The sequence below is a fragment of the Cyanistes caeruleus genome, chromosome 1 (genome assembly GCF_971803275.1).
Source record: "Cyanistes caeruleus chromosome 1, bCyaCae1.hap1.1, whole genome shotgun sequence".
Taxonomy (NCBI): domain Eukaryota; kingdom Metazoa; phylum Chordata; class Aves; order Passeriformes; family Paridae; genus Cyanistes; species Cyanistes caeruleus.
Window position 1 is genome coordinate 31630985 of NC_141701.1, and position 17041 is coordinate 31648025.

At 37.9% G+C, this 17041-nt stretch overlaps 1 protein-coding gene across 2 annotated transcripts in view; it reads right to left on the reverse strand.

The window, feature by feature from the left end:
• Positions 1-11512, reverse strand: part of CRISPLD1 (cysteine rich secretory protein LCCL domain containing 1) — a 36345-nt gene extending 24833 nt beyond the window's left edge. Inside the window, exons 1-2 of one of the 2 annotated variants that reach the window (XM_086884402.1) lie at positions 11408-11512; positions 10243-10565 (exon numbers count right to left, since the gene is read on the reverse strand). In XM_086884402.1, coding sequence (XP_086740528.1) covers positions 10243-10500 — 258 coding nt within the window. In that variant the 5' untranslated portion in view covers positions 10501-10565; positions 11408-11512. The remainder of the gene's footprint in view (positions 1-10242; positions 10566-11407) is intronic. The other variant, XM_086884410.1, reaches the window with a different exon arrangement.
• Between the last annotated feature and the right edge of the window lie 5529 nt (positions 11513-17041).

Here is a 17041-nt window from a genome sequence, read left to right on the forward strand (position 1 = left end):
ATTAATTAAAGGAGGTTGGCTAAATGCAGACATCTACACCACAGACATCAACAGTTTTGTGAGATAAATCCCACCATTTGTGTTGAGCAAGTGTTAAATCAAAAATGTGCATTCTCATCCAAGCCACACCAGCATGAGTCCAGCTATTACACCAAAAGGTATTGCAACAGAACTGCAAAGGACACTAGCTCCAAAAACATTTTCCAGTAAAAGCAATTTGAAAAAAAAACCCACCTCAACAGAGGTAACATTTTAATTGGAGATATTTTCACATATGTTGGAAGGGAGAAAAAAATCATATGGACTGGGACTATATGGAAATTAAAGAAGAGCTAAAATTTAAGCTCAGCAAAGATGGAAAAGTAAGTACAGTGGGCACCACTGAAAGCAAACATTTACCATGGCATAGTATAAATACCTCATTGCTGTATACATTCTAAATATAGGGAAAGAGTGGTAAAGTAAATAGCACGGTACAGTATGGGTATTTATTTACTTTTTAAAAGAATCCACTGTATTAAGACTAATGACACCAAGAAGGAAAAAAAAAGGAAAGATGAAACATAGAATGAGAAATGCCATGAGCAAATTTGACAGAAATACAGCTGAAAACTAGAAATCACCAGCATGGTATCAACACAGAGAAACAGAAAGGTACAGTTAAAAATTACTTCCAGAGGCTGATCCTGACTGTAGTCTAGACTTTTCCACTGAGGCAAATATATGTGTATTATCCACATTTTTATAATTTGAAATAGTAACAGTATTTTCAGAAAACCTATTTACTTTCATTTTCTTCTGGATTTTATGATTGTAAGAGTACAGAGGAGTCCCTTGGTATGCAACCTAAACCTCCTGCCCTGCAATGCTAGCTGATGTTTTATTGTCGCATAAAAAGAAATCTCTCTCTTTCATGAAACTGCCTTTATTTATTTCCCAGATTAACCAAATTAAGCTGTTTCATTCCTTGAATCATTTCAAAAATCACATATTCTGTCTTGATAATCAATCTTATTAATCTCTTACATACTTTCTAGAATGGGTACACCATTCTTTTAAAATTACCAAAAACGGACATTTGCATTTCAGGTAAGTTCTCATCAGTTTCACACACAACTCCTTTTACAGATTGGTGCCACATAATATTTTTTAAGTCAGTGCAACTCCTGCATCTTTATATTGCAGTTTTACCACCTCTACATTTTATCCGTTGTATTTCACCTGTTTAATTTCTTCCTCATTCCATACCTTGCTGTTAAGTTTCATCACGTTGATCCCTGGCCATTACTTCTACTTCTCAAGTTCTAATTTGGATCATGTTCTTTAAAACAACCCCATCCTGCCTGTGCCCACATTTTATATATATATATATATATATATATATATATTTATATACTGAAGTTTTCAGGTGTACTCTTTGCTGACACAAAACCAAGGAGGCTCCAACACCTGCAATCTTCCACCTGTTTAAAAGGAGGTTCTGTCAATTTTCTCTCACAAAAACACTAAGGTAGAGAGCATCATGAACTTTCCAGTCAAAATATGGCACCTAATACTTCCCTAAATTACTGGGTCATTAAAAAATAAAATGGATTAATTTGACAAGATCTCTTCTTGATTTACAGGCATTGGCAGTTTTCATTACCTTGTCTTTCAGTCCTGCTTCAGTGAGGCAATTTCATCAAAGAAGCTGAAGGAAGTCCATGAAAACTAATGATAATTAGCACATCTGAAAAGTAAATAACTTGCACTCAGCTGAGATGCTTACCTCCAGTCATTTAAGTCAGAAAAAAATGTGGCCTCCCCACAGCCTGAGATCCCTCATGCAGCAGTGACCACAAAAACTCAGGAGTACTGCAACACCAGGCAGAATTCCCTTGAAAATAAAACACCCAACAATACTAACTAGTACCAATACATTCTTTAAGCACAAAGAAAGAATAGCTAAAACTTTCCTCTACCAAGAAAGTTAAGAGGCATTTTCTGCTGGAAAACTACTACCTGGCTAGAAGTGAAATGGTAAGGAACTTACATGCTACCATGTGGCAGACTGGAGTTTATAGAGCTTTAAACCGGGCAGAGATCCCTGAATAGACCTTGAGGTTTCAGCTACTCTCTTGGAAAAGAGTAAAAAGCAGGAAAACTGTGGCTTTTGCCTGGAAACAGGAAAGTGGTATAACGCCAAAAATATTGTTCCCAAACACTGAAAAAATTGCACCAATATTTAGAAGTATCTCCTTATTACTGCTTCATGTGTTTGAGCTTTTTGTGTTGAAGAAGTAAAACCAGGAATAGGAACCAGCAGACATGAGTAATCACGTTTAATTCTCTGTGTACTTTAAGCATGTTAAAAAACCTTGCTGGAATATTCAGCTTTCCAAGGTGTTCTGAAACACTGCATTTACTTTGCTACTTTTTAAAAGCAGTGCATTAAGGCTGTCTATTAGAATATGACTAAAAATCATCTGTTTACTTCTATATTCTAACAGGAATGGAAGAGAAGCAACAGCATGAAAGGTGATCTTGACTTCTCTAGTTTGTCCATTGTCAAATTATGAATTGCACGCATTCATTGCAAATAGTATTCATGAATATTTATAGCTAATCACAAACTGACCAGAGCACAGGTCCTTACCTCAAATCCTAGTAGTGATTACCAGGTTAAACTCACTGTAACTGATTGCTTTCATACAACAGTTTTAGAGATGTTACAGAATTTCCTGGACTTTGAACAGGAATTAGCCGTGGTATCTCAAATACGTGTCAAAGTAAATGCTTTTAAAAGATGACCACTGTGTTTTGACATAAGTGAATATAACTTACTGCCGGAAAGCATCTATTTATCATATGATGTGACCTGGCACTACTGTCAAGAAATATTTTCATATAAAATCTTAAAAAAAACATTGGAAAATGTATTAAAGGAATCCCTGACCAACAGGAAATTCAGGAAAAATCTACTGTGATATGTATCAGGCAGCCAAATTCTGGATTTAACAGCTTCATTTTAAGAATCTCTGATCTTCTTCCATAATAAGGTGAAATTTATCCATCTTTGTATTATCAGAGGATATCTTTTGAATGAATCATCCTTTTTCTATCATGGTCACTGATGCCAAATTTAAGGCTGATTATATTGACATAGAACAGGATAACTTCATATCTAGCATTTCATTGAAATAATGTTAAGAAATAAGTTGGGGTTTTTTTCTCACTTAAAAAGAAAAAAATCAGTTAAGGAAGATTCCGAGGCAAATATCATGAAGATGACAGGCAACAGGGAGCTACTTTTATAAATCTCATTGATTTTTTTATGTGTTCGGTTCATATTTTGTACTTAAGCTTAGATTCTGCTATGACTGATTAATATTTTTAATATATAATATATATTATTAGAAATAATGATCTTCTTTAATTTGCGGACAAAGTAGTTCTCTGACAGAAAAAATTAAAGATGAACAGTGCCTGTCCTGTGTTGCTAATTATTTTATTTTGGGAAGGCTCCCTTAAACTTTGAGACAGTGAGCCTTTTTGCTGCTTTCCACTTTCAGTTTCTTTACTTGGAGTTGCTTAGTTGTTGTTGGCATTACATCAATAGAAGTCATGCCACTTTTTTTCTTGGCCACTTCACATTGCACAATCCTTTGCTAAAACTGCCAGGGAGAATAAGAGGATAAGTCAACGTCACTGTGCTCTTTGATGCAGAGTCAGTAGCCTTTGAGCACAGGCAAAGAAGCTGAAGAACTTCTACCAATCTTTGAAGTGAAGCAGAAAAGTGGAAAACCAGAGGGAAAGCAGGCAGGTTCACTCTGAATAGAGCTGCTCTGTTCTTGGCACCCAAAAGTGCTCTTCAGCCACTTAGGGAATTCCACAAACCAAAGCCCTCTGCTCAAAAGGAATAAGAATTGTTTTTAATCAAGCATCCCTAAAGAGTTTTGGCAAGATGGGTAAGATACACTAAACAGAGACATCAAAATATTTTGTCAGAAAGGTCTAAGAAATTTAACAGGGCACGTCAGAACAGAAGAATTCACCAAAACTTGTATGTCCACTACAAGGTCTTCCTTTATGTTTCCTAATGCTGTTTCAATTCTCCTAGGAATACTACAAAAATTAAAAAAATCTCAGCTGGGAACTTACAGATACACATACAGAGGAGCTGCTACTCCCTGACTTGAACTGACCATGGAACCCAAATGCATCACAATACAGCAGTAATATTTATTTTGATCTCTATTCAGTCCCTATGATGCCATGAATAACCTTTTATTATCATGCAAGAGCTCTATCCACTACTGGGTTCACATAACCCGAAACCAATGGTTTCTATATAACTATAACAGAAGACTGCCCACAGGAAAATTAAAAAAAAATCTAAATAAGCAATATTCCTTAATTTTTTTCTTTTGAAGTCTTCCTGAAGCTACTGAAATGAAGAGGCAAATCTTCAAGCCTCCCAAAATATAAGGCCCTTCACAGAATTTTTGAATTAGTCATGGTTTTGAAAGGAATTATATTTTGTCAGCACTTTCAATACATCACTATCAAGGTTTTCAAACTAAGACCTTCAGAGGTATTATACCAACATTATAACAAAGTAAGAAAAAAAATGTTTTTCCCCCCTTTGTGAACAAAATATGGGTCCAATACAGCTGCCAGATACGCATCCAGAATTTTCCTGAAGAACCACACAACTGTACCAAATAAATGTTCAAATCTGAACTGTTTTAAAAGCACCTCTAGAACTCTGTGTTTTCCTCACAAGTTTTCCAATGTAAAACTTTACAGAAGAAAGTTATGGGCTTTGCAATGACATCCCTGGTATTTATTGGCAGGATCTGGCCAAAAGACTAGAGATAACGAAATAAGCAAAGACTTCCTTGCCCTAGAAGACACCGGTGTCTCCAATTTCAGTAATTATAAAATGCAGTGCATGGCTTGGGGCCAAGAAATACCAGGTTGAAATGCTCTGCAATCTATCAAGCTGAAACCTGAATACTCTTTAGTACAGCAAAGGCACATGCATGGAATGAGGATCTCACATGAATCATTTGACTTATTTGTTTGGGAAAATATGTATGAAATCAAGGAATAAATACTAAAAGAAAAGTTCAAGGTAGTGTGCATTATAAATTCATTAAACAAAATTACTTTTGAGAATATTCTTCTTGGTGAACCATTCTATTTTGCAAACTACAACTCTTTGAAATATAGAGGAATTAACAACTTCCACTATCCAGATAATAATGAAGATTTTTAAAGTCTTGACTGCAATAATCATGAAGAAAATCAGTTTTCATTAATATATTGAGATTTACTAAGGTGCAATGTTACCAATGAAATTATTAGGAAAAAAGTTTGCAATTTCTGTTCATTCCAAAAAAAAAAATTTAAAAAAAAATTAGGAGTTGCTCCCAGCTCTGTTCAGGTGCTTTAGAAGGGGAGCAGGGAAAGCTCATTCCTCTCTCCTCTCTTTCCAGTGCTGTTAAATTCATGTGCGCAGCAAAAAGGAAATGTTCTTTGCATCTTTCTTTAAAAGGAAGCAATCTAGATAAAAAAAAAAACCACAACATGCATCTGCCATGCATTTTCATAACACACTGTTCATCATAACCTCAGAAAAAGATTTTTCTTTTTCTATTAAAGTCAACAGCCCAAAAACTCTCTCAGCTTTGAACAAGGAGGTCTAGGAAAGAATGATCTAACATGCAGTCATAAGGTTGTGTAAGGCCACTGCAGAGGAGTTTAATGAATTTTTCTAATACTGTTTCCTACAGAGGAGCTTATGCACGTTCTCACACCAGAATCCTTCCATACAGTAAAAGAGACAGAAGACAAGGTGGAGGATCCAAATCAGCCTTAAGAAACAATAGCCAAAACTGAAAATACTGACAGTATCAAATTGCCAGGACCAAACAATATCCTTCAAGAACACGGAAGAACTTGCTAAATGAACTTCTAATTACTGTGCAGTACACTATCTCTCTTGTTATTGCATTAACAAAAACCAGCACGTGGTTAAAAATATTTTTAAAAGCTTCAAAAGATCCTGAGAAACCACAGACAGTCGGTTTAACTTCCATTGGGATGACATTATAGGGTAAGCTAAAAAAAAATGAAATATACAGATAATTAGTCCTCCATATATTACGCCTTGAAAGTGTCAACATGTGGAAGAGGGTTAAGTGCAGTTAAGTTTTCCACAGAGTTCCCAAGTTACTTAAAAATTAACAAACAAAAAAACAAAATCAAGCTATCATAAGGTAAAGAAAGAAGCGATAAATGACTTAAAGGGATCTAAGAATACAAAATAATTTTTCAGATTCCCTGCAAGATGTGTTCATGGTCTCTGTAGCATACCTTCTCCACAACAGCACAAGAAAAGATAACATAGTATAGTATTCACTATTTAAGATAGATGAAAACAGGATAGGAAAAATAAAATATAAAGACAGGAGACTCATTAATGCTAAGTGATTGGAAGACAAAATTATTTATAGCATTCAATGTGAATGAATACAAAGTAATAAGAACATTGCTGGAGATAACAGCCAACTCTATATACACAGAAGCGTAGTAAATGACCTCTATCACATTAGAAGGATCTTGAAGTCATTGTGAATGAAGCTCTATAAAACATGTCAGCTGTAGAACACTAAGTCAAAAAGTAAAAGAATGTTAGAAACTATTAGGAAGTGAAGAAAATAAATACAATGATAACAATTTGCAGTATGCCATGACTATCCACAGTTTGGTTTATCCCCTTTGCATTAAAAGGAAAACAGGAGAATCATAGCAAAATGGAACAGCTTTTCAGATAGAACAGTTTTCAAGTAAAGGAAATAGGATTCTTCAGCTGAAAACCTTGTCATCACTGAGGAAATTACTATTTCTCATGATAAAAATAAGGCATCAAATAGAAGAGCAAGTTTAAAGGAAAATAAATGTATTTTTTCACCCATTGCCTGATTAAATTTATAGAGCTCTGCAAATTGATGCCATGGATTTAAAAAATACAAGTGGACTCAGAAGCTTTTAAACTCATAAAGAGAATTCCATGTGAGAGTATTCCATCTGATGCAGAAAGAACAACAGCAGATTAAGGAAGTCCCTAAGCTGCTGTTTGCTGGAAGCTGGAGTGCTTCATTGCAGAAGTTTCTCTTTTCACATGCTTTATTCTTATCCTCTTATCTTAGGAATCCATTACTGCTCACCACCAGAGCCACAGTACTTGGGAAGATGAACTTTTCATCCAGGAAGTTCAGCCAGACAACCATGAGAATGCTTTGTTCATTAGACCTAGCGACTGTGAACCTTACTGCACTCTAACTTTAGGTCTCTGAACTATGACAGCCAAGTAATGTTTGCTTTTCCAAAGCATATGGCAAGAGTGTGCAGCTCAGTTATGCAAATTTTTAGCTTTCCTTAGGTTTGTTTTTTTTTTGCTGTTGTTGTTGTTTGGTTGTTTTTTTGTTTGTCTTTAATAGAACCAAGATCTTATGCTGCAGGCCTTATCTCAAAGGTAAGTCTGGACTTTGTAAGTGAGTGATTAATAAAGCCAATAGATCCTACCCAGCGTGGTTCTCCATCCCACCCATTCCTTAGTTATGCATTCCAAGGCTCTTTTATCAGCACTGGTACTCATCTGATTCTGCCATGCAGGGAGACAGTGTCATGACTCAGAATGGAAAAAACACCGAAATTACATTTTTTAAAACAAAATCTGATTCTTTAAGTACTTGGATCAGTCTCATCATGAATACAGGGTCACGACTGTGCCAATAGCAGGAGACCTGTTTGCCAGCATGTCTATATTACCACATCAAAAGTAGACAAAAGCATTTCAGCTGCACTCATCTATCTCAGTAAACATCAGGCAAGCATTTAGAGGGATGGTTTCCCTCTTCTGGAGCACTAATAATTATCTTTGGTAAGACACTGAAAGGAAAATCTCTAAGAGTACCATAAAAATATATGTGCACACACTCAGAATTCCTGTCCTTTCCTTGCTCTGTTCAAGCAGCATGTAGTTCCTTCAAGAAGCATGTAGTAGGCTTCTAAACTCTCCTGGCTCCATTCCCAATACTGACTCCCACCTGCTTCCTCCAGATACAGTCTTCCTCCCCACTTACTAACAGGTTTAGACTTTTCAAATAGCCACTCTTAGCAAATTTCTGTGCTCTTAACCTCCTACCATAAGCTTCTGATCCAAATCACAGTCACTGGTCTTAGCTTAACCATATTTATTATTCAAATGTTCTTTCTCTCCATCACGATTTCTCAACACCTTGACCACTTAGGCTCTCTCCACACCCTTCCCATGGGTCCCTGTCCCTCCACAGGTATCTATCTCTCTGACCACACACTTTATCTTTGCTTTCACAGGTCTCAAACCCTTGCCTAGCCTAATCCCTCGTTCCCTTGGGTATTATGCCAAAATTGAATCCCACCCTCTTGAAAGCTGCTGCCCCGTTCTGAGTAACATCCTTGATGTTAAAATTGGGTAATTGTTTTTCCATGCTTTCCATGCTACTTGTACTCTCTGGCTCAGGCATCATTGGAGAGCACAGAAAAAACAACAAAACCAAAAAAACTTCTTCCAGATGTAGACCTAACACAGAGTCTAAGCCCAAGTGTGTGCAGTGCTGGAGGAATCTTTGAATATATCTGTTAAAAACCTTACTTCTGTGAATATATCCAAATCCTCCTTTCCAAGATATATAAGACAGGCAAATGTAGTATGGCATTAGGAATGGAAAAAGGCACATAACTACAAATCAGCTACGCTTTCACAGAATCTCAAGAAAAATGCTTGCAGTATTTTAACACAGGAAAGCAACAGTTTTCCTAATTCTTCTTTTACAAAAAGACTTAATAGCTTGTTCTTGAGCTTTTCAGAAAAAAAAATCAACCTGAGTGACTGGGAACAAAATGTTAACCTCTATTATAACAAGGTCTGAAAAAGTCACAAAAGAAAACAAAGTTTACAAATACTGCAGACAATTGTAACTGAACAGGTTAAAGGGGTTTCAGGTATTATTATGCCTTTGTTTGGAGATGATATGTGGCAACATATCCTGTGATTCCACAAACTAATTTTCTTCTAACTTAGTCTATAGTATATATTATAATTATATAAGTATAATAGAGTGACACTCAGATAGGTAAACTTAAGTTAAACTGCCTGTAATGGGGGTGGACTAGAGAACCTGTAAAGGTCCCCTCCAATCTAAACCATCCTATGATTCTACTGATGGTTTAAGCAAGCATGATTTTTCTAGGACATATACATGCTCACTTCAACCAAATATCCAACCTGAAAGAGTTGAAACCATTCCAGTCTAGGAAAGATATTTTGATCTGGAAATGTGTTAATATAAACTTCTGTCATGGAAAGCGTCCAAAAAACTGTATAATTTTTGATATAAACAACTCAACCTATACCTATACAACCTATACAATGCTATTTCTCTGGTGCATCGATAGATAAGTCAACAATATACCATGGGGATACAGGAAAAAAGTGCAGAAAAATAGAAGTTGCCCTTTTTTGTCAAACCTCTGGACTTCTTAAAAGCTCTAATGATCTGATTTGATCTACTTAGCAAGGAGAGATAGAAATAGCCTTGAACTATGGCATAAAAACAAAGTTCAGAAACATGGAACTTAATGCCACTAATAATAGTCCAAACACAGATGCTTCTTAAGGAAAAAAAAATAAACAGATATTATGCATTACATTATTAATCTGAACACAGAAATATGCAGCCCTCCAGTAACACATGCCAACTTAAATAGAAGACTTTCTTGTTGTAAAACTCTCATTTTGCTCATAAATTCCATCCAACCTAGAAGCATGGGAAAAATACACATGCATGCTATTGTGAAACTTCATAGTTCAGTACTCTTCTCAGATGGTAACTTTTTAGGTCACAATTATAATCAATTTTATTGAGTACTGCAATTTTGGAAATTGGCCCTTAACAGTGAGGAACTGCCACTTAAATTTAGGAGATCTATGAGAGATTAAACACATTAATATAGGTAGAGCATGACACTTGATCCACAAACAAGCATCTTTATCTCACAGTTCATACCTGTACAAAAAAAAAAGGACAAACAATGACAAGTTCTTTAAATGAGGAAACAAGCAAACTAAGACTGAAAGTATGCTGTTTTATAAAGTGGTAACAACTATTCTAAAAACATTTTTTCTGCATGTCACTATCCGTTTTTCCTTACCATATATTCCATATTGGAAGCTGGTGGATACACCTGACCCCGTAATTTATTATGAAGATCCAAGATACTTTGCATATCACTGTCTGTGATAGCCCTTTTCCCTCTCTGCTTGGCGATCCACCACTCACCATCTTCATCCATGTACTTTTCCAAAAGTTCCTCTAAGAGCGTGGCATTGGGAAGAACCATTGCAGAAACTGCTTGAGCTATGAATAACAAGGTAGTTACTCTGAGCCATTCCTGTACTACATACTTCATGATGAATGATCTCAAAATGTTCAGGAGTTAGCTCCAAGACAAAGTCTTTCTTCCAGGTTTGCTGGCTGCAAATGCATAAGAGAGAGTAATGTAATTTGTAGACTGAAGGACTGGCCTGTCCTTACGAAGCAACAGAATCTCTAGTTCATACAGATTTTGTAACTTTTGTTCTAGGGGGAGAAAGCAGGATGCTGCATTTTTTACTCTAAAAGTGCACACTGTTGATTTGGGAAGAGAGGTTATCTTCAGCCTTACTAACTTCAGTTTGTTCAAGTGGTTTTACATATTACATTGGCATGCACATTTCAGTGCCTGCATGCAAAAAGCACGCTTTTTACTTAAAAAGAGCCAGACATCACTGAAGATTAGACTGTAGATAAGGTCTTCCAGTATTGGAACTTAACAAAAGCAGGTTAAAGGCTCACAGTCATTGCCAAAAAGTAAACTGAAATCCACAATTAACTTGATACAAAGTATCCCCTCTTACTGCATTTCAAAATATGACTTTGATTAGAGCTTTTGTTTGACGATTTCCAAAACCCTAATGAAACCGAAGGTATCGATCTTGTACACGAGAGCGGGGGAGACGGGCTTTTCCAAGCACCGAAACTCAGAAAAAGTAGTACCGTTTCCACGAATGCGATACTCTAACAACGACTGAGCGCTCTAGGCAGGAGAGCCGAGGTCACTCCTTCACCCCGGGTGAGCGGGCGCCAATCCCGCCACAGCGGAGCAGCCGCTGCGAGGGAAACACAAAGAGGCGCTCGGGCACCGCCGAGCGCTCCCCTGCGCGCCGCCCCCTCCCGCCCCCGGCCCCGCTCTCCGCGGGGCCTGCCCGGCCGCCCGTCCTCCCGCCGCCGCGGGGAGGGGGCTGCGGGGAGGCTGCTCCCCCCGCCACTGCCCTTACCCCTCCGGCGGCGGCCGCCTGCTCTCCCCGCAGCCAGCTTCGCCCCGCCGCCCGCCTCCTCGCCACGCCCGCCTCGGGCCGGGGGGCACGGCCTCGCCCCGCCGGCTGCGGCGGAGCAGCGCTGGGAGCGGCGCGGCGGGCGCGGACGTGTCCAGCAGCGGAGCAGCGCAGCGGGGCTGCCGCCGAGCTCAGCCGCCGCCGCCGCCGCCTCCCCCGCCCGCCTCCGGGTCGCCACCACCGCCCCGAGTCGCTCCACGCTTCTCCCCACGGCTCCCGCCCCGCCGGGCATTTATGGCAGGCGGCGGTGACGTGCGGCGGCCACCCCTCCCCGGCACCCCGCGGGGCGGGACGGCCGCGCTCCGGGCACCGCGCCCGGCCCCGGCCCCGGCAGCGGCACCCGGGGGCGGCGGAACTCGCACCAGCTCCAGGGGCCATACCTGCAGTCCGGCGGGCAGCGAGGGCTGGCCGGGAGCGCAGCCTCAGCCAGAAGCTGGCCGCGGTCCTGCAAAAGCTATCGCCCAGAAGAGTCTAAGGGGGCCCGGTCCCCAACCGCCTGCATCCTTGGCAGCAGGCAAGAGGATGCTAAACCGGCCTGCTCCCGCTGAGACGCAGCAAAGAGAAAAGGCTGTGAGCTCCGCAAAAGTCCAGAACATATGAATATGGCTGGAGGTATCAGGACGGGAATTTTATTGTGGATTCAAACCCAGCCACATGAGACTTCTCTTTACAAAGTAGAATTCAGAAGTTTGTAACGGCTCATTTCTGTGCCAAGCAAGAATAGGCATCGGATACATACTTTCTGTTGTATCGAAGTCTTCTGGACTGAAATTTTTCACGAGCTGATGGGGTTGACGTTTCATTTACTTAGTATAATTTGTTACATTGAGCTAACGGCAGGATTGACCAACATCCAGTCTTCACAGGACTGCTGTATCAGCTTCCAAAAGTTTTCTGTATTTTCGTTTTCAGAAACTGAGAGGCTGAGGTTAAAATTCATCAGAATCCAGCTGGCTTCAGACCAGCCCTATAAATGCTTCCAAATTTCATGGGCCCAAGAGAAACAATGCCATGCAAGTAACACACTGCTGCTTCTTGAGCTCTCTCTTTTTCAGTTTTAGTTATAATTTCCCAAAAGACTCTAGAACTAAGTGCAGGATGCTATAGGTACTCTTTTACTCACACACCGTGATACGCAAAAACTCTTATGCTCCGTATTGGTTGATCTTTATCACTTTTTTTCTTGCAATCCTGGAACTGGATTTCTGTGCTCAACTATTGGACACTAAACTTTTTTAATAACAAAACAGTGAGGTAAAATGCCAGTGTGCAGCTGGATACACGGACTAGATGCAAGTTTTCTCTCTGTTTATGCACCAGGATAGCTTGCCACTTGTCATTTTGGATACAGAAGAATGAGCCATACTTACAGACTGGCCATGCTGAAGAGTTTAAAGAAATGGGAAGGAAACAAAAAATGCAAAGTACTTGATGGAATCTATATGTCAGATCTGGATTTTTTTTTAATACTCACATTGTTTTGTGTTGCTATATCTTGTTTCCATCCTCTTTAGGCCTCTGGAGGTCAAGATGCAGATTCTGTACCATCGAGGCATAGCTTAGCATTATCACCTAATAAAGAGTATGTGACATTTATTCTGTGTACTGGCACAAGTGTTATTTCATTGTAAAGCAGCAGAATAGCTTTATTATTAGACCCAGTAATGATTGCACAAAAGAAACTTAAAAAATGTTAAAAGAGTGAGCATATTTATGGGGTTCACATCAACTGGAAAGTTGGCTCTTTTCATCAGCACTGGATAGTTGCTGGGCTTCAAACAGAATATAGGTCAAAAATCACTTACTGTCTTTGATTTTGACTACTCATCATACTTCTAGAAAGAACTTGATCATATTTGGTCTTTGTCAAATTGAAAACATTGTTTTAAGATGAAAGTTTTATGTTCATTAAAATAAATACTAATAAAAGAACAGGTAGGCCTCATTTAAATTGTGGGGTTCTTGTTTTTTTTTGTTCTCATAATTTTTCAGCAAATAAATAAACCCTGTGTACCCAATGACTGTGCCCTTTGAGTTTGAGTTATGGCTGTATGGTTTGTGGCCACATAAAAGTGTTACGATTTTCACAATATTTTGACACATCTACTAATTTTTGTGTATTAATATAATTAAACATTGCTGGATCTCTTTTCTTAATTAGAATGAGGGAAGCTCTTTTCTCTTTTTTTCTTTTTTTTTTTTTTTTGTTTTTGTTTTTGTTTTTCTGGATTGGTTTAAGCCTCTGCCACTGGATATATAACTGTGATGCATAATTTAAAATTATTATAATAAACAGTTAAGCACCATTACATCTCCTGAAACTAAAACTAAATATCCTCCCTTACCAAAGGCACAGTGCATATGCAAACAGACTGAGTAACAGTTTTCCGAAGAGTTGTGACAGCAACAACAAAAATTGCAACCAAAAACCCACTTGAAAGAAATTAGTAAGAAGTCACCAGGTACATGCTGCACAAACACAGAGAATATGACACTAAGAAAATCCTGGAAAGGAAGATTTTAGTCTGAACTTTGGCTAAAAGAAATTCAAACTGTGTGGGGAAAAGGTATCTTCTGCTGTCTAAATCTTCCTGCATTTGATGAGAGCAAGTTCCAGCAATCATTGTAAATAAACAAGGGCATGAAAAAAAAGATATTTTACTTCATCATCAATTTGTTTTCCTAATAGAAAAAATACACTGATAATTGGGCTAAGAAAGAGTTACACTGCCAATTAAAGACGGCAAGAAAAGACTTGCAATACATATAAAGAATCTTTAACAAATCTGCTAAATTCAGAAGGAATTCTAGGAATATTAAAAGCTGAGGTTTTAATTGAAAACAGAAGGAAGAATCCAAATCCAGGCCATTTTTCTGTTGATTTTAAGTGTCTTTAGTTAATCCATCTTGTGATTTTTTGCTTGATAACATCACAGCACTGTACTGACTAAATACCCATTAAAAAGTCTGATCCATTACAGCAATTTTGGAACATCTTATTTTTTACCCAAAACCTAGACCCACAAAAACAGTGTTTAGTTGTTACCTGGTCCTGATGGTGACTAAAAAAGCAACTAATAATCAATAATAAAAAAGTGTTTTTGCCAGAAAGACCTGCTGTACACCTGAAGTTTAAGCCCTGGAGGTGTACATTACTGCATATATCACAAAACTGCTGTCAGACACACAAACTCCAGTGAGTCCCAAATCAGGACCCCATCTGTCTGTCTGAACTAGCAATGTGGCCAATTGTCTCAGACTCACACAAAAATGGCCAAGCAGGAGACATTTCAAGAGAGATGTGTGTATGGTGAGAGAGCAGTTTTCAGATTTAATCTCTTCCTAATGTGGAGCAGGTTCTTGAATGCTCCTTTTCTGAGATCTAGTATGCCTGCCATGGTGCTGATTTTGGTTTTGGTGACTTTTGTTTAATCTGTTGGTTTTTTTTGGTTTTGTTTTTGGGGTTTTTTTTCCAAATTAAATATACATTGAACTAGAGAAGGTAAATGTATTCATGTGAAGGCTGGTGACTAAAATGGATGAACTCTGCTCAAAGCACTGCTTTAAGCTTTTACCCAAACTGTCCCAAACTGTGTTTTTGTTTTTTATGATTAAAAAACAAAATAAAACAAACAAACAACAAACAAACAGAAACTTCTGGGGAGGATAAAAAATAAAGAGATAATGGGGGTCAGTATCTCTGCTCTTCTGGGTGTGGTTACAATAATATGCAAGATTATTCTGATGCTTCAAAATCTTTTTAATTCAGAGACAGAACTCGGGGAAAAAAACACAAACACAAAAACAAACACCAAAAAAACTCCAAAAAACCCACAATAAAACAACGGGGAATAGCTTTCCTCTGGCTAGATTTACCAGAATAAAAATATTCATTAATATCCCATACCACCTATCAGCAGTTGTACAGGTGCCTGGACATATTGCATTTACCAGGTAGCATTTCCATGCATTTTTCTTTATCTTCCATACCTTTTCCTTTCTGTATTACTGTACTTTCCCTAGTAGTTTGTGTTACATGACGTTCATTTGAGTGTAGGTCATCTTTAGATATTGGAGCATCATAGAGAAAACTTTGTATCCATTGCTTTTGGTATTGTACCAGCAGAGTTCACAAGGATTGTGTTTTCCCATTGGTCTCTCAGAAAAAATATTCAAAAGAACAGCATTTAACAGGTTCTTGTAGGTCATCACAGTTCCTGGCTTTCACTAACCATATCTATTATCATGTACTATCCATTGCTAAGATAAAGAACAAGATTGGCAGAAATGTTTTTCTGCACCATCCTCACCAGCTATTTCACAAAAGTAAATGAAAAAGTAATCATAAAGTTCTGTAAAAGTCAAATACAAATTGCTATATATAGATACATGAAATCTCTGAAGTAAAGTCATGCAATGATTCCTAGAACAATTGGTTGAACATAAGATTTTTATACTTGTTATGAATGGATGGAATTTTACTATTTTTTTACTAGTTCAAAAAGTTTCATTTTAAAATGTTAATACAGTGATTGCATGAGGATAGAACTATTATTTTATATAATTGTATTACTTTGAAAAAGGCATTCTAGTGTATTTACGGGGATTGGAAACAATTATTTCTACTAAGGGGAGCTTCTACTCTGCTTCTAATTGAGACTAAGAACAGTTTATTTTTTTAGTTTGATTTTGTCTAAGATCAACAATGAACAAAAGTTATCATCAATTAACATTCTTCAACTGGTATGAAATCCAATAAAGAGTTTAACCAATGGGGATGTCAGAACAGCAGGCCACTGGGGAGCTGGGGTGTATGGGAGGCAGGATATCATTAAAAAGAAAAATGTCATGATTTAAATTACTCCGAAGATACATTTTATAAGAAAGATACAGGAAATCGTTCTGATTTCTGAATTGAAGTTTGTTATAAAACTGGTTAATTTTTTCCACTTGCGTCTTAAGTGCATCAAGATAAAAAGCATTTTGTTTACCAAACAAAAACTCTTGAAATAAAGAACAATGGGACTCTTTTGACATAGTCTCTGACATTAGATTTTAGCACATAGAATCATGATTTCAATATGGTCGTTCATAAAATAAAACAAAAGACAAATGCATACTGCCTTTTCCTTTACACAGTATCACAAGAGATAATCAGCCAGCATCTGAAGGAGTAGGCTTCCATTTCCACCCCTCTCTAAAAGAATTTGGGCCAGATTGCCCATGATTAATTTCCCCATCCTGTACATTACAGTGAGTCAGAACAACATTCTCTCTGTCACTTCTATTTCACAAAATAATCAAGTATACTTTGAGCCAGAAGGATGTGCAGTAACACCTCTGTAACCCAGTGATGAGAGCACTTTTGGTAAAATGAAGTCACACTGAAAAACAATATTTACATTTAATGTATTTGAAATAAAGTACTAATTGGGGCAGGTTTATGGTACCATATATATTCTTATTGATGTAGTCTCACTTTATGCTCACTCTCAAGCTCACAAACATATGCTTTTTGGGGGGGGGATTAGGGGACTTATGAGCATGTTGTTTTTTCTGCCTAGACAGATATACCCA